The 27,143-nt window shown below is 45.1% G+C and overlaps 1 protein-coding gene across 1 annotated transcript in view; it reads right to left on the bottom strand.

The window, feature by feature from the left end:
- The window catches only part of CLNS1A (chloride nucleotide-sensitive channel 1A), a 174,249-nt gene extending 147,539 nt beyond the window's left edge, over positions 1-26,710 (bottom strand). The window contains exons 1-2 of the mRNA XM_078658506.1: positions 26,462-26,710; positions 4,412-4,548 (exon numbers count right to left, since the gene is read on the bottom strand). Of these exons, the coding sequence (XP_078514632.1) occupies positions 4,412-4,548; positions 26,462-26,649 (325 nt within the window). The 5' untranslated portion in view covers positions 26,650-26,710. The remainder of the gene's footprint in view (positions 1-4,411; positions 4,549-26,461) is intronic.
- Between the last annotated feature and the right edge of the window lie 433 nt (positions 26,711-27,143).

Below are 27,143 nucleotides of genomic sequence, written 5' to 3'. Positions count from 1 at the left end.
ATCACTCAGCCCAACCACATCATCACTCAGCCCAACCACATCATCACTCAGCCCAACCACATCATCACTCAGCACCACAACAGCACTGTCCTTGCTTGCTACCAATAAGCATTGCCATAGCCAATAGGACTTGCATTAGGAAAGTGTAAGCTATTGGCTTTGTGAATAACAATGCTATTAAATTTATATATTTTCAAAGACAACACATTAAAAAAAAATTGTAATTTACAATACCAATAGCTCACACTTTCCTAATACGAGACCTATTGCATTGCAAATGTTCGTTTTATTTGTATTCATGTGGATTTGTTTTTTTTTTCCTCTTGTTCTTTTTGAATGAAGGCTCCTCTCTTACTTGAGATTCGAGGCTGTGTCTACTTTGCATGAGTTGTAGGAGACTTGCTGTGTAACTTTTGCATCAACAAAATCCACCTGCATTTTATATGCTTACTTAAACTACGCGGCCGGTCCTCTACAGGGTTGTAGGTGACACACTGTGTACATGAGGAAAGTCCTCCTGGTTCTTTTTTGAAAATAAAAAGGAAAGAAAAGGCCCACAGCCCAACCCTGCATATTCTGCAATTCTCAACGGTCTATTCAGGTCAGTCTAATGTTTTATCCTGGGAGTCATTTCACAACTTTTACACACCCTCGCAAAGACTTATCACTGGCTGGGAGCTGGCCGAGGATTATGCAAAGTAGCTTTTTGACAGTTTAGGCAGGTAAAAGGTAACTTTCCAAAAGTTACTTTTCCTTACTACGTATTAAAAATAAGACTTCATCATTGAATTCTATTTTCAGGAAGCACCCTACCTTGTGGGCTACAAGGCCCATATACGGATGTCTTATTACTATTAGTCAGGCTACAACGGTAGCCCTGTAGACATGTTTACTCTGCCACTGTAGTTGATGTCACAATATGTGCTGCAGTCTACTAGTGGTATTTAACTTCCAGGCCCTGGGTATATTTTCTACCAATCAGTAGGGACTTATATGGAAGTTAAATAAACCAATTAGGAGTATGCCAATTTGACCATGACAAACAGTGCAGGAGGGGGTAAAGGCACTTTATTACTGGTTGGCATGGGTAAAGTACATAGAGTTCTAAAGCCAGCAAAAATACAGGGTCCAGCAAAAGAGGAAACATCCTGGGTGGCCACAAGAAAATGCAGATTTCCTACAATAACGCTTAGCAAAGGCGTGGTGGGATGATCAATTTGAAGCTCTGCAGATGTCACCTACAGGAACTCCCCTAGCCAAGGTTAATGAAGTATGCCCTTTAGTGGTTGTTTTGGGCCATGGAATATCAGATCTTAAAGCACAAAGCAATCCAGCTAGATAAGGTACTTTTCTGCACTGGTATTCCTTTTCTCCTGCCTACTTAGCCTATGAATAGCTGATCATATTCACAGAAGTAATTTATGCGGTCAATATAAAAGCTCACAGCAGAGCAAGAAGGATGATAGTAAACCAAGCAGGCAAAGGATACACAGGATGGGACTCCGAATACCTTTCTGGAAGTACAAGAGCAACACATGGATGTGCTGTATCCTCTGCGGAGGGGGAAAGCTTGGGCCAAGGTGCTATCCAGTACTGTCCCAAAAACAGGAGGTGCTGGAGATAGCAAGGTGAAATTTGGGCAAACTGATAGAAAAGCCAAGGTCATGAAGCAAGGATGCAGAAGACTACAGGTGCGACCGTGCTGTCTGCAGAGTCCTGGCCTAAGTAGGCTTTTGTCTTCAAGGGAAAAACTGAAATTCCTGAGATGGGCTTCCACCACTGCCATTACCTTTACGAAGCCTCGTAGCACTGATGTAAGGCCAAAGGGAAGAACTGCAAATTGATAAGGAGTCAATCCCGTCCCAAAAACTGAGGTATTTCCTATGAGACTTCAGTATTGGTATATGGAAATACATATATCCTGAGAGTCTAGTAACAGTAACCAGCCTCCAATCTCTAGCAACCAAAATAACCTTAGCAACGGACAGCATCCCAAACTTCTCCTTGTGAAGGAAGACTTCAAAACCCTGAGACCCAGGATCGGATGAAGATCACCGCCCTACTTTGGAACAAGGGAGTATAGTGAGTAGCATTCTTTCCCAAAAAATCAGATGTTCCTAGCCAGGCATGTTTCATTACAGTCACTGATATCCCTATCGTCCTGGCAAGCTCATCCAAAATACCTAGGCAGTACTGCGTCACCTAGCCTGATGCCACCTGACTGTCCCCGATGAAGTCTTAGAAATAGACTTGAAGTTCTTGGGGAAGATTAGGAACTAGCATACCTGCCAAACTCCAAAGGACAAGCACATAGTGCCTAAGCAGGCACATGGCATTGAGGGTTTTCAAGGTCAGCATCCCACCTGTAAAGGTCTTTTTGGACCAGTCTTCAGTGCTTTTAGATTCTCTATCAAGTGGTTGCATTGCGAAGTTTCCAATTGTGAGCTTCGAAGAAAATGCTTGAATCACAAGGCATTCTGATGAGGGGTGTTCCACAAATTCCGTGGGAACACCTGGAGCTGATCTATTTCGTCTTGCAACCGATCTGCTGACCACAGAGGTCAGAGATGGCTTGGTCCAAGTAGACAAAACGGGGTCTAGGAGAGCCTCACTGAATGCAAACATTGGCTCCGAAATGTGGGTGGAAGGCTGCAGGACTTTGGTCAGCAGATTGGCATTAGTTTCAACAATAGGCAAGGGGGATCTCCAGGAAATCTGCTGCCTTTCCAATTATGGACTGGTACGAAGATGCTCCAGAACGAAAGGGTCCGCATGAGTCCAGCAACTCCAATTCAGGGGAGGTATCTATGCCACTGGCTTTAGAAAGTCACAGAAATGCCTGTAATGGTCTCTTAGAGGGCCTCCTGCTCAGGGTTAGTGACAAACAGTTAGTAAAGAGTAGTAAGGAGCTCCTGAAACTGCTTCTCCTCCGGCTGGTGTGAGTTCGTTCTAGACTTCTGTAATGGCACCAGAGATTGGGACGACTCCAAAGCCAATGGTGCCTGGTGTGTGGGGGAATCCAGCACCGGAGGTACCACAGATGGAGATGACCTTAGTGGGAGTCTGGTCGGCATCAAGGGCAACATTAACAGAATCAACACTGCTACAAACAAAAAAGGGGCAAATGGCATTGATGAAAGGCCTGCTGGTGGAAATCCATATGACATTTCCACAGGTCCCAAGACGGCTGAACGCCCTCCAGAGGGGACAAAAGCATGCCCAAATAGTTCGGACATGGCGTTGAGATAAGGTGAAGGATCAGCTCCAGTGCCGGAAAGTCTGAGTAATGTGGTAGAAAAGGGGCAGGCAGTGTCAGCAACAGCAGCACCCGCTCCTGATTCAGGAAAGCCTCAACCACCTTTGGCTCCGAAAAGGTCAGAGAAAAGCTTTAGTGGCCTATCTTGCTACTGTTTGCTCCTGTGCCTTCCCTTCTGCTTTTGGCGGGAGGATCGACTCAGAAGACACCAGAGACCTACAGCAGGGCTTGCACCTGCACCTACACCTGCCTCCACTTTACTTGGCCCTGCCATAAAAAGCTTAGCCTTCCACTCCTTAAAGGACTTTGTCTGCATGCTCCGGCGCGACTCACAAAAATTGGAGTCATAGTCAAAGCCCAAGCGCCACAGATTTTGGAGCGTTGATAAATCGGCATTTGACCATCACATCAGGTTTTAAACCCTGACCTCTTAAGAGGGAACACTTTGGTGCACTTCTGAAAACATTTTTTGTAGAGAATGGAGTTTCAAAACCACATGAATCATGATGAAAGCATGGCACATAGGGGTACTTTGTGGTCGGTGACATCACTGGGACATCCTTTTGGTATCGAACGAAAGCAGCACCCCCTACCATGTTTTCCATACCAGTCTTGTGGCTTAAGGAGTAATCAAGAGGTGAGGAATCTGCAGGTATAAGTATTCATAAGAACAGTTTTTATGTTTTTATTACAGAAATGTATCCTTTCTTTAATCATATGCCTGTGCCCAGGAGAAAAGAGCAGACACTGCAGAGAAATGAGTGGCTGCGTACTCTGCTCTTCAGAGCAGGCTGTTTGGTGGGCTATTCAACAGACTTGCAGAAGCAAAGGTCTGGGAGAGGATGGTATTCCAGAGGAGTTTAATGGAGTGTTTGCTGAGTTCTTGGTCCTTCCTTTGGTGGTTGAAGAGCAAAAGACAGACAAAAAACCTATCATGTACTGGTGTTCATTTAGTTTTACCAAGGTTGTTTTTTACAAAGATACATTGATTTCACAAACAGCCTAGCTTTTCATGGAGCACGCTTTTTGCAACTCAGCAAGCATACAGTAAATTTGGTTTCAGACTGTATAACATTTTAAGCATAAGTGTAGTCGTACCAGCAAGTTTGAGGTAAATAGTGAATAAAAAGACTCGACAAATTACTCTTACAATACCTCCGAGTTTGGCATTCACCATTACGTAGAGATGTTCCCGTGGATAGGCATTTGTATCCCTGGACACAGCATGTAAACTAATCGTGGGATAGTCAAGTCCAAATCCCAAACCAGAGCTATTTAACCAGGACAGGCGGCTGAAAGAAATACACACATTTAACACGTTGGCATTTGGAAAGCAAATGAGAAATATATAAAACCATACCATGGCATGGCAGTTGGCCAGATTTCTGAACAGCTCATTAAACAGATATCCTAATGCTCCATCTAAAGTGCAACTTATGGCACTACATAAAACAGCCGCAGTTTTACTAAAATCCTGCACCACTCTGCGGGGAGGGGGGGCTGAATAAGTGTCATGCGCTCTCAATGAGTTGTGGAATTTCAGCCTTCAGTGTATGTAAAAATCAAATCTACAAGTCTCAGAAAGAACTTAAGATATTGCACATGATGATGGAGCAGGATCCATTTTTTTTTTTTTACAGTGAACAGCAGCCCATAATTTCTGCCTTGCACCGGCGTAATGTGCCTGCAAGGCAGAAGCCACCTTTCAACAACGTGGTACATACACTTTGTGGGCTTTGCAGCCGTTTAAAAACCTTTTTATGGACTCCCGCTGCACCAAATGGTTAGAGAAGAGGCACTCAATTTGAGAAAAGATTGAAGAAAAGGAGTTTACTACTTCCTGCAAGAGCTTTCAGATCAGTGTTTAAGTTCCCTCCATTGAATATTTGGTTATTTTTTTAGGAGTAACATTGGTCTGAACATCCTTAATGATCGATTACATGATTGTTTAATGTAAGTGATTAATATAATCTACTTTAAACAGCCAACAATATTTGCTATGATGGTAACCTGGTTTGCTCTAGGCGTGAAATTTAAATACTGGAGCCGCAAGGGTGATAGTACTGGGTATATGGCTATTGAGAGTAACATGCATTTTTGGAGTAATGGGTATATGGCTATTGAGAGTAACATGCATTTTTGGAGATTTCCATTAGGGTGAGTTACTTGTCAATGGGAGCCCATGACCTTGACTGGCTCAGTGGATTTAGAATATACATCACCACACAGCAAGGTCCGATTTTAAGTTATAGACTAGCAGACAAACACACCTTTTCAATATACGCGTTCATATATCAAGGAACATGACACACAAATGATAATAGGACGTGCTTTAAGTTGGTCAAAATGGCCTGGCTATTGATTTCGGCATAATGGAAACCATTTTTCACACTTGTATGTAAACCGACACACATTTTGCAACATGGTGCTCCATGATTGGTTACAAGAGGAAAAAAGTCCTCAAATACTTCTCCAATATGGCAGAGTGTGTGTGAGAGAGCGCAAGAGTGAGAGAGAGAGCAAGAGCAAGAGAGACTGCTTTAAACTAACACCCACGCACTCAAAGCTTTAAACACTATGGCTCGGTCAAGGGGTCCTGTTCTTGTTACTCGGCCTTCCCTACAAGTGAGCTTCCGCCAAAGCTGAGGAGAGGTTTTTAGGTCTTGCCTACGCAGCGCATGCGCTACAGAGGAGGAGACCTTTAGAAATCGATTTGGTTTTTGTGCCAAAAATGTGCACACATTGCATTGCTTTCAATGGCAACGCGTGCACGTTTGGCGATTCCCTTGCGGGAGAGAGCTTTGAAACCATCAGTTTGAAATTAACTTCAAAACATATGGTGCCCAAGGCTCGCTCACGCAAGGGAAACAGGAGCAGGCCCCCTCCTCTCTCCCCTCCCATTGCTGCCTCCTCCTCTCCTCTCCTGGTTTCTGCCCATCTTGTTTTAGATAGAAATCCCCACAGTGAGAGAACAAAGAAACGTAGGCGCAGAAAAAAAAAGGAACAGACGTCAAGGCACCAGTCATTGCCACTAAGTGCCCAACGTCGTAAAAGAGGCTGCGCCCACTACCTGCGCAGGAGAGCTATTGCAGATTCAAAGGAGGAATCTGTGGTAGAAGCACCCATCAACATACATGAAATGTATAGGTCTATAAAAACGGAAAGATAAGAGGCTCTTTCTGTGCTGTTGCTCTTTTAGAAGCACATTTCAGTTTCTGGTGTCCCCCGCGGCTTCTGCGCTGGTCCGGGCCTGGCGTTCTCTGCAAAGTGGGGTCAACCTTATTTCTCAGGCGGTGGTGAAACACTGTGTGGGAATCAAGACAAGCCGGCTAAGAATAACAGAGCGGTCACAGTGCCTGAGTTAGACTGAGAAGAACCACAGCGCATTCACTGAAGAGAACGGCCCTCCCTCCGAGCCAGAGGTCTTTGTATGAGGACAGGGGGCTGGCTCACAGCCGCCTAAGCCGCGTAAATCTGGGGACAGGTAGTAAAGTGGAAGCTGCACGCCTCAGTAACTATGTACGTGCTCCGAGGTGACCCCAGCAAGGCAGGCGAGCGGATTCAACCATGGAGAGCTATGAAGGGGGAACAGTAAACCACAGCAGCAGCTCTGGGAACTGGGAACCTCCCACCGAACTGCCTCTCTGGAAGGTGAAGCCTACCAGCCTCTGGGCATGGAGGGGATATTGACACTCTGCAGGTCGCGCGTTGCTACAGGGCATAACTTACAATGGTGTGAGCTACACGCAGGCGATGTTTGCACATCTCCTTCTACTGCTCAGAGAGATCTGTGTGCACGATATACACAATCCATCAGCATGACAGAAGAGCTCACACGTGCGCTGTATGAAGCGGTCTGAACTGCTTAAGGAATACTACTCATGTGAACTATATACAATGTCCATTACCACCATATGAACACTAACAACATGGCCACGATGTGCAATAAGCAACACTCGCACTCAGGGCCGGCTTTAGCACTGGTGGCTCCCGGTGCGGCAATCATTTAGGCACCCCCACACCCGCCTCCTCAGGTTGTCTCACTGCCCCTCATCTTTCCAATTATAAGTTATTGCTAAAAACAACACCCACCTGAGTTCAGCGCACCCCCTCACAGGTCATAAATGGTTGTTCAGCTTCTCTAGAGTAGGGCAGTAAATACTTCATTTATTCTTCCGATTGCAAAAGCTTTTGTACACAGCTTTGAATTGTGTCTTTTAGTGATTATTGTACTTATATGTACAAATACACTGTGTAACTGCAAAGCTCTTTCCACCTTTTGCATCCTTTACCCTTGTCATGTCAACGTTTACTACAATGCTCTTGGTGGAGTATTGAAAACAATAACTACAACCAGTTTTGAATTAATGAGGGAAGAAATGGACCTAGGGTGGCAGTATAGAATTTGAAAAACTGCTTTGTTCTCCCTCCAACGTGAAGAACTCACACATTGTTTCACTCCCCACAGATGCATGCATGCATCAATTCATTCACTCAAACCCTTGTTGACCCTCTCTGCTTCATCCTACCAGCACTCCTGCCTTTCCTTACTGTTCCTCACACATTCCAGCCCTATCAGTCTAAAACCTTTTAGGTCCAGCACAAGCAGGTATATAGATCTTCTCCGTTCACGGCTCAAAGCCCCTACATGCTCTTTCCTCTATCCACAGCTCTCTTTGTGACGAAGACGGTAAAAGCGGAGTTTTGAACAGACTGTGTGTGGAACATTCACAGACATTCTCCCCCTTTTGACTACCACCGACAAATGACATTCATCTCCAGCCCATCAGGCAAAGGCAGGAACTCCAGAATTTAGAAGAGTTGGTGCACAGTAATAGTTTATGTAAAGAAGCTCCTACATCATCCGTAAGACCAAATGACCTCGCACCCTTCAACAATTCCTTCAGTTTTAAACCCTCCCACAAATCAAAGCTACTCCATTCCACACAACAATCAGTCTAGTTCCTTGCCACAGTACCAGTACTCTCACATTCCTATCAGAACCTACACTCCTAAACTAGCCGACAGACTGTCAAAATGCTAGTCAAACCAGCAAGTGCCTGATCCTGGCATTTTTGTTGCATTGAACTCATACCAAACCATTGTCTGGAACAGCACTCTCCAAATTTGAGATGTAGGCAACCTTTTGTGAGGTAGGGTTCTCCAAATTTGAGATGTAGGCAAGCTTTTGTGAGGTATGGTTCTCCAAATCTGAGATGTAGGCAAGCTTTTGTGAGGTATAGTCTGTCTTGAGCACTACAAGCTTACTCCATGCTAGGTAACTATCAGAACAAAGTATACAGTAAACTGTGCAGGATTCCTACTAAAACTGAGGCTTCAATCCTCACAGAAGCTAGAGTACCCAGGAAAATTAAGGGAAGTTTATTAGTTCCCAAGCTTTAACTCCAAAAGGTTATTTTTTCCTCTGTCATTCCTTTTCCCTGTTCTTTTCTGCCCTTTCTCCGTGTCTGTTCTTTGCATATGACCCGCTTTCCTAGCTCAACCGAACTGATACACTGTTGTCTATCGCTACAAGCACTTATAACAATTGTACTACCCATGGCGCTCTTCACGGTTACAAGAATACTCAAAATCTACACTATATACAGTGTGGATGGCTGCTAATTATAACAAGCATTTACAATGCAATGGTTTCGCCTTTGGAAAAGTTTGAGCTATTGGCATTGTAAATGACAAATTTTGTATTTATGTGTTGGTTTTGAAAACAGATAAATAAATGGCATTGTCATTTACATTGCCATTAGCTTAATCTCTCACAAATGTGAGACCTATTGTACCCAACGGACGAGCTCATCAGACAGCAATTACTACCACACACACACCCAGAGCCACACAAACACACCCAGAGCCACACAAACATACACCCAGAGCCAGCCACACACACACACACACCCACCCAGAGCCACACACACACACACCCAGAGCCACACACACACACTTTGCTCTTCTGAAATGTTGGCGTGTATGGTAGTGAGCTGTGTGTGGTGAGCTGTGTGTGGCAAGCGCCAGGCAAAACCTAAAAACCACAATCCTTCAGTGCAGGAAGTGATGACAGTGAAGGCCCAGCCAATGGAAGCCCCGAGAAAGAACAGCGATCATACAGAGTGTAATTCAGGGTAGTAGTGAACCTGCTAAGTTAAACGATGTTTTAGTGAGAGGCAGGCTATTCAAAAAGCACCTTAAGGACTACCATCACCCACACATTGGAAACGCAGAAAGGTGAGGCAGCTAAATAGTGCCAACCTAACACTGCTAATACATCAAGACACAAACATTGCATTCTAGACGTAAGCTTTTAATAGCGATAAAAAATAGAAATATATTACATTTTCAGAAAACAATACCCCAGATAGATAATTCAAGCGCTTCAACTTGATCTCACGTTGTGACAACCCGGCAGTATGAACCCAATACCGGTACACATCAAGTGTGGCAACCACCGATTATGTGCCAGCCTTATTTACTGTAGGGGAAAGACACTTAAAGACAAGGGGAAAGACGGATGGGAAAAAACTTACCAACTTACCAACTAAGCATCAGTGCAGAGAATGGAACCACGAGTGGCATCAAGCAATAGCTCTACAAAATAAAGTGATTATCTACATATGCTCGTAACCCTTACGTTAAAACCGTGATGTCAATTAATAAAATGAAGCTCTAAAAAAGTAACCGAAACTACCTTCCTGGTGGAGCCACACAGAATAGAGGGTGCGGTGTCTTTTACCAAGGCCTCCTGGTGCAGCGTTTGCTTAAATTCAGGCGTGGCGCTGGTGTCTGCCAGACATGGGAAGAATTTCCAGTTGCTGTCGGTAAAACCGGTCCTTCCCACTCATATTATTTAACACAAAGGTTGTGGCCGCACCTTTATAGCAGGCATACAGCTTTCTTTGCATCTCCGTGCGCGGTGCCACATACAGTCAATAAAGCAGGAGTGTGAACGTCCAAACGTTAAGAGCGGTTACTTATTAGCTTGGTTTTCTTTCTATTGGCCTCCTTCATAGGCCTGTCATATGCAGCCTGCCTGAGGTAGCTGTATCTGTTCCAGGTCATATCAGGATATGGTTACAATGCCAACTGACAACACCGGTACACAGTACACTTGTGAGTGCTTAGTAGGTTATGTCGACTCTTCATTCTTTCGGTCTCAGACTGTGTTTGAAAACGTGGTTTACACTCTAAAAAGACAATATTCTTAGGTTTCAAATGTGTGCATAGGTAACGTGCCTATTGTGTATTCTGGGAGTGTAGTATCCAAACTCCTTAGACCTGAAGACTGACTTCTGCAGCATATGCACGCCGTCATCCTGCAAGCCACCCTACTTGTAAACACGGAAATCCAATTTAAGAAACAACGCGGTTACCTTCCGCCTCATTACCCCATGTTTTCTACATACCCAGTGAAAACATGGAAAATGCCGTTTACGTTTAGTAATCTGCTACAAGTTTTACTGCCAGCAAATTAGCATCACCACAGAAAGGGACGGCTGTTTGCGGTCCGGTTTGTTTGTTTGCTGTTACGGTTTTTCTGTTGACTTACCTGCTATTAAAAGCCAACATTGCCTGAAGGAAGCTCAAATCATACTTTTCAAAACACTTTATAGTGTGTCTTTACAAGTTGCAAATTGCCTAAATTTGCAAAAAACGAACCCACTAATGGGGCAACTTTTATTCTGGCGCCGGGCATTTGTTCTGTCCCAGTCCAACCCTGGCCACTGGTAGGGCAAGTCACCTATACTCACTTAAGTTCAGTAGCAACTAGCTTCTCAACTCGCAGCATCCCAGGGGTTTAAGTGGGAAGAAAAAAGTGGGGGTGGGGGCCTCTCAAAGGGGCGTAGCAGATGTAATTAAGGGCATGGCTTAAAACACCGTGTTTAGCACAGTGCGCTGCAGACTAGTATTTTGCTACTTCTGTATTTTCATCCAGATATATAACACAATAAGTAACATTACACCTACAACAAGCCACCACTATTGGCCTTGTTAATGCTTGTTAGTCCCATAATGTAAATAATCAACAGCTATGGCTTCGTCGTATATAATACTGAATATGCCTCAGTTTTAAAATGCTGAGACTGTGAAAGTACTATAACGAGTCTCTTGAAGTTACATTCCAGTAAAGGGTGTTACTGCTGCAGAATTCAAATTTAAAAATCACGCTGACAGTGAGGGCAACTTTGGAGAACCCGATAGCGACCCGGCCCACTTAAAGGCCTGCCTCGGTCTCTGTGATCCTGGGCAGATCACCCAATTTCTCCTTCGCTCTCTAGGTCCAAGTTCCCTAACCTGTCAAACGTGAGAAAGCCTGGAAACAGACAACCACGCCCTCGGCGAGGCTGCATTACAACTCCGGGCTCTCACCTCCATAAGCGTCTCGTAGGGCGCCGAATTGTTGATTTGGTGCATGTTGCCCAGCAAGGGCCATGGCGCGGAACCGGGCGGCAGGTGCTTCTTCCAGGAGGAGAGGAGCACGGCGAACAGAAGCAGGGCGAGCACCGCGGCCAGGGGCAGGGACAGTATGACTGCGTCCCCCCGGTGGACAGTTGGACAGTTGATCTGACTGTTGCTGCCTTGTGCGCCTGCCCCGTAAGTGTGGCCACGCCCACGCTTGCCCAGCGTTTAACAGAAAATTAGACTGCCTAGTACAGGTTTTGCATGGAATCTGCTCGGGGAATGAGTGACTCATCTCTGTTCCAATGGCTAGCCTCCATTTATGGAGCTAGCCAATGGGACAGTGAGGCGGGACGAAGCCCCATACGTGTAAACAAAAGTTTTTCGCTTGCACGAAAGTCTGCTGCGCAGATTTCGGCGAGGCGAAACTTAAAAAATAATTTGGGCACCATATTTTGGACACGACTGTGGTTACTTATGTCTCTCTACACACACAAAATGTGGTGTAGTATGCATAACTAACAGGTCAATTTTAGTGCTTCTTAAACTTTATTTGAACTTGACCATAACATCACTGATAGTAAGTTTTCAATTAATTTTTGTGGTTCTGTAATCACATCTGTTCCTTTTGGAGGGAGGGGGTATATGTGGATACTCCACGTAGTGAACAATAAAGGAGGGCATCAGAAAAAATGTAATAGGAAGAAAAGAAAAAAAATCACATTGTACAGCCAGGCCCTACCACTTTCACAGGGAAGAAAGTCAAGAAACCCTAATTCCCCGGTCCAGGTCCGTAACTTCCCCGTTCCCAAAGAGCAGTGCACCAAACAAACAAGCATTGGCATAGCCAAATAGGTCTCACCTTTGGGACCTTATAAGTGTTTAGCCATGCAACAGTTGATGTTGTTGCACCATAGATATTGTGCTGCATAACTAAATACTTATAAGGTCCCAAAAGCGAGACCTATTCTATTGGCTATGCCAATGCTTGTTTAATATGTAACCAAGCTTGACTGAGGTGACATACTAGCATTTTTGGGGCAGTACAACTTGAAAGAATTAGATGATAGGTTAAAAAGTACACAATGCCTTAGAGAAAGATGCTATGATGTGCATTCCCTGGCCATGGCTTTTCCGCTACTTCTTAAACTTGTACCTACTCCAAACCAGTGTTAACACCGTTTTCGACGAACCAACTTAAGGTAAAAAAACACTAAACAAAAAAACTGTTGTTGGGCAGAGGTCATGTTTTGGGTACACCATTTGACTACAATCTTCTGACAATTAAAATACATTTTTAACCCAAATACCAGCCAGACTATCACAGCATTTATTTCACTTCTGCGACTCGCTCTCGGTGGTGCAAGGGTTACAGCTCTCGGTTCTCACTGGAGACTGGATGAGGGTGACTCCTGGTGTCTTGAAACTCATTGGAGCCCCTTAATTGCGCTAATGAATTGGCACGCCGTTGCTTGTAATTCAAACATACAGCATTGTTAAGCGAAATACCAACTCCACCAGTTTAAAATGAAAAGTCGTGATTTTTTTGAGTCGATTTAGTGGAAAGAAGCGATTTCCACCGATGAAACCAAGTTGCACATTTAACGTACGGCAAATAACTTAGATTTAGAGAAGCATTCCAGTTTACAATATCAGGAGCATTGAAGCAGCTGTCAATCAACAAGCGGGCTGCGAAAGTTAAAGCGACCCGCATCTATAACAAGCGATGAAAGACAAGCGGGCCCCCGTCTGTAGACGCCGAGGGCATGTACAGCGTTTACCTAGCGGGAGCGAGCGCTTTAATTGCTAACACATGGCGCCGCTGCTTGCTCCCGCAAGAGAAACGCCAAACGTGCCCGCGTTGCAATAGAAAGCAATCCAAAACGTGCACGTTTTTGGCCAAAAAGCTGATCGATTCCAAAAGGTCCCCTCCTATGCAGCGCATGCACGCTGCGTAGACGAGGCCTAAAAAGCACGAGTAACCCCTCAATAGAAAGGATGTTGGCCTTTAAAGTGGTTGTGTAAACCCACAACCTGAAGAAAAACCTCACAGCCAGCCACATACTTAAACAAAAGAAAAACACCACGTGGGTAGAGTGGAAACAAGACACTGAATGGTGGACGGAATGAGAAGTTAGCAAGAGCCGAGAAAACAAAGGCCTCCTTTGAAGTCTGTTGAGACTGGCAAGGATCTCAATGCCCCGGCTGAGGAAAAAGGGGGGCGACCAAGACATGGAAGGGACTGACAACAACATCCCACGTGTGCTCAAAGCTAAATTTGGGACATGGTGGAGAACCAATAAAGCAGAAGAATGATTACCAAGGATGGCCAGAGTGAGATGGGTTTCTTGCTACCACGAATAGCAAGATAGACCAGTCATACAAACACAAGCTAAGGAGCAAGTTTTGGATCACAGGTGTGAGGCCTAAGGAGAACCAGGCATTCTGAAGTTAAAGGGACAATTAAGTGATGGGTGCCACATAATTTCCCAAACATACAGGATAAATAACAGTTTGAGAGAAAAAAAGCCACAACGTCCAAAACAGACAGAATATCTAGAAGAGTGAGAAAGCCATATAAAGAAAATGTAAAATGCAAAACAGGCAAAAGAAAAACATTTAGTGTCTAAAAGGACACAAAAAAAGGTACTTGACTGACTGGGTCAGAGTATTCCATAATAAAGAAAACAATAGTGGACTCACAGACCTCAGATTACAATCTGCCTACAGCAAATTCGAAGTCATATAACATGTGAATGTCTAAAGATCAATACGAGCAGAATTAAACAAAGGAGTAAGGTGAAACAGGATAGCAAGCACGAAGATCTGATGGTGTTCCTTCAGATGTTATTAGGTCACAAATTAAGAGTTAAAGATGAGTCATATGGTTACGCTGAGGGCTCATGTCGACGTGCTCCCACTGATCTCGGCTTGCTCTCCCCAGGCAAATGTGAAAGATTGAATTTGTCAGACCCGAAAAGAAAGATTCCACGAACGAGCGAAATAAGGGAGAACTGACCGCTTCTGAGCAACTGTTATTCCAGACATTACCTTGGAAAGGAACGTCAAGTCTCGGCCAGATGGAGTAAGTACCCTGAGACTAATAGTCAAAATTAAATGTTTGCCTCAGTGAATCCAACAACCACCAACATCCACTCTCCCCTAAAATCATTGAACCTGAAAGTCAACCCATCCTCGACCAGGTACTTATAAGAACTCTTGAAAACCAAACCCACTTAATGCACAACCATCACCACCACAGATGCACAATCATGCTATGGTCCAAAACTAATGGACTTTATCCCAATCCATATCAGTAAGCCAATTTTTTTACCGCCGCAAGAAAGAATCAAAATCCCCCTCTTCAAGTAGCAGTTCACAGAAGTGTAAACTATCAGTCACTGAACACGTTAAGCTGAACCTCTCCCACAACCCTTAATTAACCCATTCCTACTCCCTGGATCTGCTCCCAAGCAAACAAGTCTTCCCTTCCAAGGGAGCCATCTATCTCATAGCCACAATGAAACTTTCTGCACATATTTCATCAATGTGATTAATGTTGTCATGGCTTCGGTCCCCAACTTAATCCCAATCGTGGCTATCACCTGTGTACCTTCTGAAACCAGCAACAACCCCTTCGCCTCTAGTACGGTCTCCACTCTTCGACTTCACTGGAGCTCCTACCTCCTATAGCACCCCGACCCATGCTTCTAACCTTCCATCAGCTTCACACTGCCTTACGCTTAAATATTTATTATATATAGGCCCCAACTTATTTTTTTTTCCTTTGAAGCCCACCCTTGAAGTGCCGAACACTAGGGTTGCCAAATACCAAGGCAGTGTAGCAACCTATATTTATTTTCTCCCTCTTGCTCAATTTTATTTCATCTCTGCTTTCCCCCTTCAACACCCTTCCCTATATTTCTCTTCTCCTTTGTTTGCCTTTCTGAATCAAGGTCTGATGATAAAAAAATAAGCCCTGGTCCCTAAAAATAAGTGCTGGTTCCCAACACCTGCAAAAATTAAGTGCTGAATATACCCCTCTCTGTACTGCGCACCACTGGTTTATGGGTAGTTTCGCACTATATTTAATCACATACATACAGTGCTGGAAGTAAGGGGTTACCACCGGATCCTTGTGCTGTCAGCAATTTCTGGGCCTGTTTTGGGATCTGGCGGCCTCAGGGAAACATGTTAAATTTGTCCTGGTGTAAATTTCTGACAGCAGGACATAATTCAGCAGTGCCTGCACGTTGCCTGCATTCACTGCACGTTGCCTGCATTCTGTTCGTAGCAGCAACTTGCAGGCAGTGAGGGAGCTTTCTTATATTTATTTTCAGCTGTTCCCAAAACACAGGCCTTATCTTGGTGTAGGATGTCAGAGTGCTTTACATCACAGAGGTACAATAAAGCATAACACTGTGTAAATTAATGAACAGGAAATGTTACATAAGACAATGAGAGTTATAATGTGTAGGAATCACTTAACACCCATGCATGTAGACATATGTTAAGAGTGAATGTACAGGAGAAAAACTAAGTCAGGATATAAAACGTAATGCAGTGATTGTGTTTGTCTGAACTAACAAGACTTTATTACTACTCAAAAAGAACCCTTCTTTGCAATCTTATAATACCATCAGATTGAGGATTTTAAAAAAAAACAAACACACAATAAGGACCTAAACATATGGCTTACAGTTTGCAAGTACCTCCTCTATGCTGACAAAAAGACCAATGTGCTATGTTGGTCTTGCAACTTATAAACTGGAAGTACCAAAATTATTTCAAGATCAATAGTAGCCAACTAAATAAAATAGAAATCTGCAGGTCACACAAGGTGCTTTGCAGCAGGAACATTGCTGGGCACACAGTGATCTCTGCAGCGGGTGTCTTAGCCCTGTAAGATATTTTAAAACACAGTCTTGTGACAACTTCAGTAATGTAAAGCAGATTTAATGTAATAGGGCTTTGTTGTCAATTTCTGTGCAGCAGATTTTTAAAAATAAAAGTATAAGTTGACTGTCAGACTTTTCAAGCTCTGCCTCTCGAGTCTCCAACCCCGTCCCTCAGCCACACAGTGACCCCAAATTGATGGGTTCCCTTCCTTGAGTATTTTTTCTACAATTCTAGCATTGCATACCCATACATATGCCATTTGTTCTTAAACCGTGCCTCAGTTTTGGTGAGTACATGTGTGGTAAAAAATCCTACTGCTAAAAGCATGGATTTTGCCCGGCTCACGTTTTTAGGTCGAGCTTGGCTATCACATACGCTGCTCTGCGAGGCATGCTGTACTCTAGTATAGACGAAGCCACGCTCACATTTGTCATTGGCTTGCGTCACTGTCCTTGCTGAATGGTGGCTTCTAATTCCTTAATCAGACCCTCCAGGATTTCGCAATTTGGAAAAAAATCGCGAAATCGGCAGTTTTGTAAAAATGCCGCGATTTTTACAAAACTGCCCGCGAAATCCTGGACGGTTGGGGTCAGCTCATGGAAGGAGGCCCCTTTTAGGTCTGTGGTGACAGTACAGCTCTGCTCTAGTGGCTGAGAAGTACATGCTTCGGTATCAGACATGTCTTTCTAATGTTTCTGGAGCTGAGGGGGAGGTCTCTTTTTAGCAGAACTAGCCCAACCTGTTGGAATGTCGGCCCCCACGTGTCTATTCCTGCATGTCGCCCTCGTGGGAAACAGGGGGCGACCTCACTCCTAGGTGACTCTGGTAGATGCCGGAAAAGCAAGATTTCGGATAGCCTGAGCATCCTGTGGGGGAGCAGGCGAAGGAGCGGTGGCTGATGTGACAGACAACTGACAATACCAAGTGGCAACTGCGGGCATTTAAATGAAGAAAAAACTGCGAGGACGGAAAGATGTGCAGCATGGAGAGGGGGGGTGTGGGGCTGAAAAGTAAGAGTTGAAGGAGCTGCGAATGAGACGTGAGAACAAGGATTGGGAGGGAGAGGGAGAAAGAATGAGGGGATGCAAACGGGAAGGACAGGAGGATGTAGAGGCGAGGGGAAGAGAGATTGGAGGAGGGGGAAAGGTGAAGGACAAGAAGGGGAGAAAAGGGTGTGATGTGAAGGAAGAGTGAAGGAGCTAGAAAGGGGAAGGTTGGAAAGAAATGGAAGGTGTGAGTTTGTGAAAGGAGGCCAAGGCTAAAGAGGGGAGGGAAGGGAGAGGCCTTGAGGGTGGCAGAACGAGGTTGAGATGGTGAAAAGAGGAGCAGAAGAGATATGAGAAGAGGGGAGAAAGAGTACAAGATGTAGAGAGCGGTGGGACAGGAGAATAAAGATGCGAGGAGAATGAGTAAAAGTTTCCCCAAGCGGAAATAGAGAAGTGGGAGGGAGAGCTTGAGAGCTGAAGTGGGGGAGAAGGGCAAAGAGGAGAGAAGAGGGGGAGAGGTGGGGAGATGGAATATAAGCGAGAGACAAAGATAGAAGAGATGGGAAGACAAAGGGGAAGTGAATGCGCGAGAGACGCGGGAAGGAATAAGTGAAAGATAGGGAGGGAGGGAGCGAAAGATGCAGAGGGAATGGGAGCCAGAAGGTAAAGAGGAGAGGAGAAGAGAACTAAGAGGACTTGAGAAAGAGTGAACGGTGTATAGAAAGATGAAAGTGAGAGGAAGAGGAGGGACGCCTGGGAGGAGGAATAAAAGAGGTTGTGGAAAAAGCTAGAGGGCGAGACGTGGGGAGAAGAAGAGCAGTAACCCAAGGTTCAATGCTCTGAATTCATGAGAAACGCAGACTCTGTTAGACTGTTTTTTGAATAGTTTCAAACTTAGAATAAAATGGCTTTAAGAGGCCCGACAGACTGGCTGAGTCTTTATTTCAATTATTTATCCACTTGTTGGCAATTCTGATTTTGTGGGGCAATAACATGTTAATTGTATTCCTTAATGCACAAAAATGTGCCTGTCCTGTACATACCATGCCTTTTCCTGTGGCTAAATTCCTGCAGGGTTGCTTTGCTGAAATCGAACAAAGGGTAATTACCGAGTGTGATAGGCCTCACAACACTTACAATCTCGGTCTCTGGGCAAACACGTGTTTGAAGGGGGATCGCGATTTAATGGGCATGTTATAATCAGGCCGTATACTTTTACGTATTCACTAACCAAGATCCATAGAGAAACTTATGCCTGCAAGCAATCTTACTTAAATGTAAATACTAAGCAATAGACTCTCCAGCAACATTAAATAGTTCATTTTCATTGCTTGATTTCGTTGCTTGATTTTGCAACCAAGAAAGTGTAACTCGTAGTCGTTGAAATGTCACTCATAATTTCACTGAAATTATGAAAATGTCACACATCGCAATCTAAATCGTTTAATTAAAAACAAGATACAGGGTTTTACTGTCATTTCAGTAATCCCATTTCGGCCACATCCAGTAAGGTGAACCTAAGCTTAGCTGCCCGTCTCTCCATGTAGGACAGAATAAACCTTTCTAATTCAGAAGTTGCTTTAATATATGAAAGTATGGGTTCTCTCAATGCATCAAGATAGATTTTAAATGCAGGAACATTGGACATGGAAGGTGAGGGGGTAGCATGGTCAACTAGAGCATGGGCGTCAATTCACTAAAATGCTTGGGGTAGTGGAAGGGACATCAAAGGAAATGACTTCACATCAGGGCCTATTTCCAAGTGGAATACTCTGCTAAAACAGTTTCCATTGGTTTAATGCTGAAAATGAATGATTAGGAGCAATGTTCCCTCTAATTTTTTTCCTCTGTGTGCGGCAGAGTAAGGTCTCTGTGCGCTGCAGCCAAGGCTATGTGCGCCAAGAACGTGACCGCGTTTGTAGACCAGGGCTTTAAGTGGGATGAATATACTCTGGGATATTTCAAAGGGGCGTAACCAATGCAATTAAGGGTGTGGCTTCAAAGCAATTAAGCTACAAATGAGTGCATCGTATAGTGTGCCACACTACTGATACTTTGCTGCTTCTGTCATTGCGTCCAGATATATAATACAAGTAACATTATACCTACAAGAATCCAAGACCAGGGCACAAGTCCTAAAACAAGCATATACAATGCAATGGTTTCGCCTTTGGAAAAATTAGAGCTATTGGCATTGTAAATGACAACATTTGTATTTATGTGTTGGTTTTGAAAACAGATAAATAAATGGCATTGTCATTTACATTACCATTAGCTTAATCTCTGCAGTCACTCTGCAGTCCCATAGCACTCCCTAGTCACTCTGCACTCCCTAGTCACTCTGCACTCCCTAGTCACTCTGCACTCCCTAGTCACTCTGCACTCCCTAGTCACTCTGCACTCCCTAGCACTCCCTAGTCACTCTGCACTCCCTAGCACTCCCTAGCCCTCCCTAGTCACTCTGCACTCCCTAGTCACTCTGCACTCCTTAGCACTCCCTAGTCACTCTGCACTCCCTAGTCACTCTGCACTCCCTCGCACTCCCTTGCACTCTGCACTCCCTAGTCACTCTGCCCTCCCTTGCACTCCCTAGTCACTCTGCACTCCCTAGCACTCCCTAGCCACTCTGCACTCCCTAGCCACTCTGCACTCCCTAGCCACTCTGCACTCCCTAGCCACTCTGCACTCCCTAGTCACTCTGCACTCCCTAGTCACTCTGCACTCCCTAGTCACTCTGCACTCCCTAGCACTCCCTAGTCACTCTGCACTCCCTAGCACTCCCTAGTCACTCTACACTCCCTAGCACTCCCTAGCCCTCCCTAGTCACTCTGCACTCCCTAGTCACTCTGCACTCCTTAGCACTCCCTAGTCACTCTGCACTCCCTAGTCACTCTGCACTCCCTTGCACTCTGCACTCCCTAGTCACTCTGCACTCCCTAGTCATTCTGCACTCCCTTGCACTCCCTAGCCACTCTGCACTCCCTAGTCACTCTGCACTCCCTAGTCACTCTGCACTCCTTAGCACTCCCTAGTCACTCTGCACTCCCTAGTCACTCTGCACTCCCTCGCACTCCCTTGCACTCTGCACTCCCTTGCACTCTGCACTCCCTAGTCACTCTGCCCTCCCTTGCACTCCCTAGTCATTCTGCACTCCCTAGCACTCCCTAGTCACTCTGCACTCCCTAGCACTCCCTAGCCACTCTGCACTCCCTAGCCACTCTGCACTCCCTAGCCACTCTGCACTCCCTAGCCACTCTGCACTCCCTAGCCACTCTGCACTCCCTAGCCACTCTGCACTCCCTAGCCACTCTGCACTCCCTAGCCCTCCCTAGTCACTCTGCACTCCCTAGTCACTCTGCACTCCTTAGCACTCCCTAGTCACTCTGCACTCCCTAGTCACTCTGCACTCCCTCGCACTCCCTTGCACTCTGCACTCCCTTGCACTCTGCACTCCCTAGTCACTCTGCCCTCCCTTGCACTCCCTAGTCATTCTGCACTCCCTTGCACTCCCTAGCCACTCTGCACTCCCTAGCCACTCTGCACTCCCTAGCCACTCTGCACTCCCTAGCCACTCTGCACTCCCTAGCCACTCTCTACTCTGCACTCCCTCTGCACACTCACTACTCTGCACACTCACTACTCTGCACACTCACTACTCTGCACACTCACTACTCTGCACACTCACTACTCTGCACACTCACTACTCTGCACACTCACTCTGCCTTGCATCGCCTTGTGCAACCTACAGACAACGCAACACCTTTTATAAATCTGGGCCTCGGTATTCAATTTTACACAGAAATCAACTCAGCAAACACATTCTGCAAAGTCTGCCTTCCATCCAACATAAACAGCTCCACGCCGACTGCAGCCCCACCGCATGCAAATTAAAAGGACCACTGGATTGTGGAATAAGTGACAGTTACTTGCTCTTACAGAACTAGAGACCGAATATACATACTGAAGCTGAGGGTCTCCCTCTCCCAACTTGGCCACAAATCAGCAAAAGCACCTTTGACTGGGGGCTTACTGTTTTAATCCAGACAAGTAAACACTCTCCCTTTTACTCAAAATGTGCTCTATACTTTCTCTTCCGTTTAAAACAATTTAACCACTTCACCGTTTTTGCAGTCTACTACGGATTGACTGATAAGAATCCATTTCGATCATATTAGCTGTTGTGAGTGAGCACTTGCCTGGCCCGACCTTGCTTTTGTTTTGCAGTTTCCATCTTGAGAGGCCATGCACGCGGGAGAAGGGTGGAGGAGGGGAGGTGGCCTGGCTCTTTAAGGGACTCCTTTCAGAGCTGGTCCAGCGAGTTATTGATTCACGCTCTGGTAACGAATATTAGATTACATTACATTGAATAACGACCAATCTGCCTATATGCAGGCTGCTATGCAGTTCATCTCAAAATACGTTCGGACTACTGTTTGTGCAGTATTCTAATTTCTGCAGCCTTTTAAATGCTATATGACATATTTCCTGGCCTGTATTCATATTACCTAAAATGTATAAATGACACACGCAAATCAACTGTATTAAGTTTATCGACTTTGCACAGATTAAGGATAGCTCAGCTCTATCGATTATGTGGCTTAAAAATGCACCTTCTACACCAGCCGCTTGACACCAGGCGAGCCACACGCTCGATGTAAGGTCCAATTATGCCAACCCCCAGTGCAGTCCTCTAGCTTGTGCGTCACTGCACGCACAACAGGAGGTCGGAGCCCCTGAGTTCCAAAAGATGCAAAAGATGGGACAGAATGATAGTCGCCACCAGGTCACAGTTAAACACCCTCCTGTGTCTGCTCTCCCAAATTGGGTTTCATTTTGTAAGGCACTTATTTATGTTCCTTAAAACAAACAATTAGTCATGACCAGTCTAAGCAATGATTGCGATCTCACCGCCCGAGCGTATCGACATCACATAACAGGCTAAAGAAATTGCTGCAGCGGGCCCCGGACTCACTGCCTACCCCAGGACTGCCTACCCGAAGGGGTGCCGCTAGGACGGCGAGTCAGCAAAGCAAAGCGGACCCTTATAATATCTCAACCCATCTGCTGCATCGTATCTGTCTCACCCGCCAGGGAAAGCAACCACGGCATACCATGCACCATCTGATCCTCGGCAGGCTGCCCGCAAACACAGATATATGGATCAAATCAGCACGAAAGCGGAGTTGAAGGCAACAAAGCAACCCGCTTCATGTGAAATCCACAATCGGGCGTAGTGGTTAATGGCAGTCTCCATTTGACCGGTGTTAAAGCAAAAAGACTTAACCAATGTCCCACCCTTTCAGAGTAAAAATACTCGTCAGATATAGAGTCAGCAAAAAAACGAAGTTGGAATGCCACAATGCAACCTGCTTCGTTTAGATTGGGAAAATAAACAAGGCGTCAGTAGCTTACCTCAACGCACACAGTCGTTCGCGCTCACGATACTCGCAGCATGGCAGTCCCCAGCAAAAGCCGGAGTGCATTTAAGAAATAAAAAACGGTTGCACGCATCAAGCGTGCTCGGCCCAAGGCATGGTGTAATTCACAGGGTGGAGATACCTATTTTAATATTGTGTACACTTTTGGTACGTTTTTTGATGCTTGTGCCATTCTGTTTAATAAGATAATTTTCTGTATTTGCAATAGACGATATGCGACAGCATATATGTCAATCAATCTTTTCCTCTGTGTCACTGTATGGATACCAGTGAAAGATCGAGTAAATGTGGAGTTTTACTCCACTCCAATATGGCGGCGATGTAGGTCGAGTTAATTATATCCGAAACAGAGTGGAAGGACATCATACATATATATACACGCAAGCACCATCAAAGGATGGGCACATTGATCACTCAAAGTAATGATGTCTCCCAAAGTGGGGGACAAAAATTATAGCAACCAGAGATTTTATAATGCCTATTACTGAAAAATAATAACAAAATAAAACAAGGCACAACAACTCCTTGTGGGCGTGTTTTTCGTGCTCTCCCCTTCCCATTGGCTGGAAGGTAAAATTCCAGCCAATGGGAAGAGGAGAGGGCGGGACTTAAAAAAACACACGGAAACGCCCCCGAATCGCGTTTTCACGGGGAAAGCGTGATTGACAGCCAATCTCTTCCAATGGCTAGCCTCCATTTATGGAGCTAGCCAATGGAAGACAGAGGCGGAACCAAAGCCCCATATGTAGGATCATAAGATTTCGCCCTGGGCGGAGCAACTACTACACAGTTGCAACGGCCAGGGCGAAACCTAAAAAGAAGTGGGGGGACGCTGACGTCACAACAGGAAGTGATGTCACCAAAGGTGGCTTGCACCATCAGACTCATTGCCTCCCCTCACTCACCCCTTAAATGCGATTGCATCAGAGAAGCCAGTGCGTGAGCAGCGCTCTGAATGGGCTCCGATCTCGCCCCAGAGAGGCCAAAGAGTGAATGTATGACTCCATTTGCTCCAGTTATCGAGCTCCCGGTAAAATAAGTGGGGGGACGCCATCCACCCGCGTGGTACCCCGACTCGAGCCCTGGCCAAGACTATTGGCTTTATCAATAGTTGTTTCTTGCATCAAGTTGTATATAATAATGAAAATGCTTCCTCTCTTGTGGTTGGGGTTGTGGCTTAATGCTCGAGCTGTCGATTTTGGAGATGGGTTTTTAGTCTCAGGTCAGAATAAAATCCTGTGATTCTGGGCAAATCAATTCATCTCCCCATGCAAACAAAAAATATATAATAATAAATCATGTAAATCGCTCCAAAATACTTTTTCGGTTGAGTGCACTATATAAAAACTTGCTGCATTTCTTTTCTCCATGTTGTGTGGTGCAAACACGACCCAAAACCCCTTCATAAATATACTCCCAGTTAACTCTCATTACTTTTTCACTCGAGGGCTTATCAAGCATAAACAAATTATGTGAGAGACCAGCGAGCGCAGCGCAAATGATTTCTCCTTGCATGCATAATTTACCAAAACTTGAATATTATGACATTTTGAAAACGTTAGTAAATTTTGCACAATGTTAGATGAAAAAACTTCAGACATTTTGACTGGTCTCAATAAAGGTTCACACTGGACTACTTTAGTTACATTTTTGATTAATAACTGCTGCACCTTCTTTCGAAATAATTACTAGAAGTGCCGGGGGCCCTCAGCCCCTCTCTCCAGGCAGATGAACCGGGCCTTGCCCCCTCAAGTGCCCCCCCCCCCTCCCTTCCCCAGCTGGAACCGCAACTTGAGACCGGTAGCAATTCCAGAAGGGAGGCTAAAAGTGATTGTGAAAGTATTCCTGTTAATCACAGCGCCCGTTAGGCGCTGTGATTAACAGGAATACTTTACAAATGCCCTCAATCAGCCCGCAGCCTCTCTCTTATTCAGAAAAGCCACGCATCAATTCCAAAAGCATGACGTGTGCTTTACAGGTCATGCTTTTGGACTTGCTGCATTTCTTTTCTAAATAGACCCCGGCTGGGTGCTGATTGCGGGCCGTTGTGAAAGTATTGCTGTTAATTGCAGCACTGTCATGTGCTGCAATTAACAGGAATATTTTTACAATGGGCCACAATCAGCACCCAGCTGCGCTCTATTTAGAAAAGAAATGCAGCAAGTCCAAAAGCATGACGTGTAAAGCACACGTCATGCTTTTGAAATTGATGCGTGGCTTTTCTGAATAGAGAGAGGCTGCGGGCTGATTGAGGGCATTTATAAGGCCTCAGGCAACCAGTAAATTGCAGTTTTTCGCCGCTCGCGTTTTGAAAGCGGGCGGCGGTCAGAACGTGTGCGCGCTTCACAAGAGGCACTGCGCGCTCGGTGCCTTCAAGGTGCGCGGGCGCCCAGGCGCGCGGGTTAGAGGGTACACTGATTAGGAGTAAAATAAAGTGCCGCAAAAATGCCGCTAAATTTCCATATTTGTGCCGCTAAATTTCCATATTTGTGCCGCTAAATTTGCTAATCCATGCCGCTATATCCTGGGGGGTCTTTAACGTCTTAGTCCCTCCGCAGTCCCGCATTGTCTTCATTTGCAACCTCCCATAAGGGCTGGCACTTTTAATTCTGCTACAAGGTATGTCTCATTTGTACTGCAAGCACCATTTCTTTAATGAGTTTCTCCTACTGCAGGCAGGACATGCTTTCCTAAAACATGAAGCGCGCCATGCGCGCTGTCACTTGTGGACACTAGTGGACAATGCGGCCACTTATTTGAAATGAAACAGGTCTCACATTCACAAGAGTTTGAACTATTGGCAATGTAAATGACAATACCCTTTATTTATGTATTATCAAAACAAATATAAGGCATTGTCATTTATAATACCAATAGGTTAAACTCCCTGCAAATGTGAGATCCATTGCATTGCAAATGCTTGATCCATTTTATTCAGCTGACACGCTGTATGATGTGCATGTTCATCGCTAAGAAACAGCAGTCGATCGTTGAACACGGCTCTCTACGAAGCACTTTTGCCTCATTGCAACATATCTCTGGGTGTTCAAACTATACAATCATCCTCCATTTCACTATAGTAAATTACTCAGTCATTCGATCGTTTGCGTCTGTAGCTTATAAATTATACCTCACAGGTGGGGGCGGAGGTTCCACGAACAGGCAGAAATAAAACATCACTGGATGTCTTATTTTCAACATTAAAAGAAAATGGTAATTTCAGAGGATGACAACAGCATTTACCCAGCCTAACCACACATAACGTACGTACATGTCGTGCCCTCTGGCAATCAACTTAAATGTAAATAAATAACACGCATGAGAAATAAATAAATGAAGAATACTTTGGCTCATAAGATAGGCTGTCTGGCTTCAGGTGTTAGTGAGGGGAGGGCGCCATCTCTTGCTGGTCGCTACCTGTATCTAGTTGGCTACTGATGCTCATCCTACTATGCATACGCATCCCGACCCACCTCTCGGCGATGTACAGTGTGCCAGTGCCAAGCCCTCTGCCTCCCAGGATGGCCTCGGTGTCAGGTTGCTGCTGTCGGACGCCTTCTCCGGGCGGAGCGAGAGTGCTGAGGAAACTCATGTCTTTTGCTGCCGGTAAATTACCAGCGCTGCGACTCAGAAGTCTTATCAGCGATGTACGCATGCGCATTGACACTTCAGACGAAAGTGCTGCAACAATGATCCTGAACTAGCAGCACGTGGGCGGAAGTGACAATAAGCGGAAGCGCGCGCACTCGCTTCCGTTTAGACATAGAAAAGGGACATGAAGTTTTCGTTGACAGTAGGCGGTACTTTGTAGGCAATATACACAGGTTTATGTTTTACAACAGAGAAATAAGATTTTATGTTGGCATCGCACCCATGTGGCTGCACACACAAATACACGCTGCTTTTATAGTTCGTTTTAAACTTGCCTATTTTAGGCACAGACGTACAACAACTATTAAGTAGGCTCGTGCTCCATAGCTGCCAAGGTTTATTTATCTATTTATTTATTTATTATTTTATGCGATTTTATATAGCGCGAACTTTACTCGAAGGTGTCAGAGCGCTTTACCTAAGAACCAGTTGAAAAACATAAGGACTTATGATTACATGCGTTACATAAAGGATACAAACAGAACAAAAATTGCAAATGTACAA

This window comes from Lissotriton helveticus, chromosome 8 (genome assembly GCF_964261635.1).
Source record: "Lissotriton helveticus chromosome 8, aLisHel1.1, whole genome shotgun sequence".
Taxonomy (NCBI): domain Eukaryota; kingdom Metazoa; phylum Chordata; class Amphibia; order Caudata; family Salamandridae; genus Lissotriton; species Lissotriton helveticus.
Note: the sequence above shows the minus strand (reverse complement) of the source record. Positions and strands in the feature narration are given on the sequence as shown.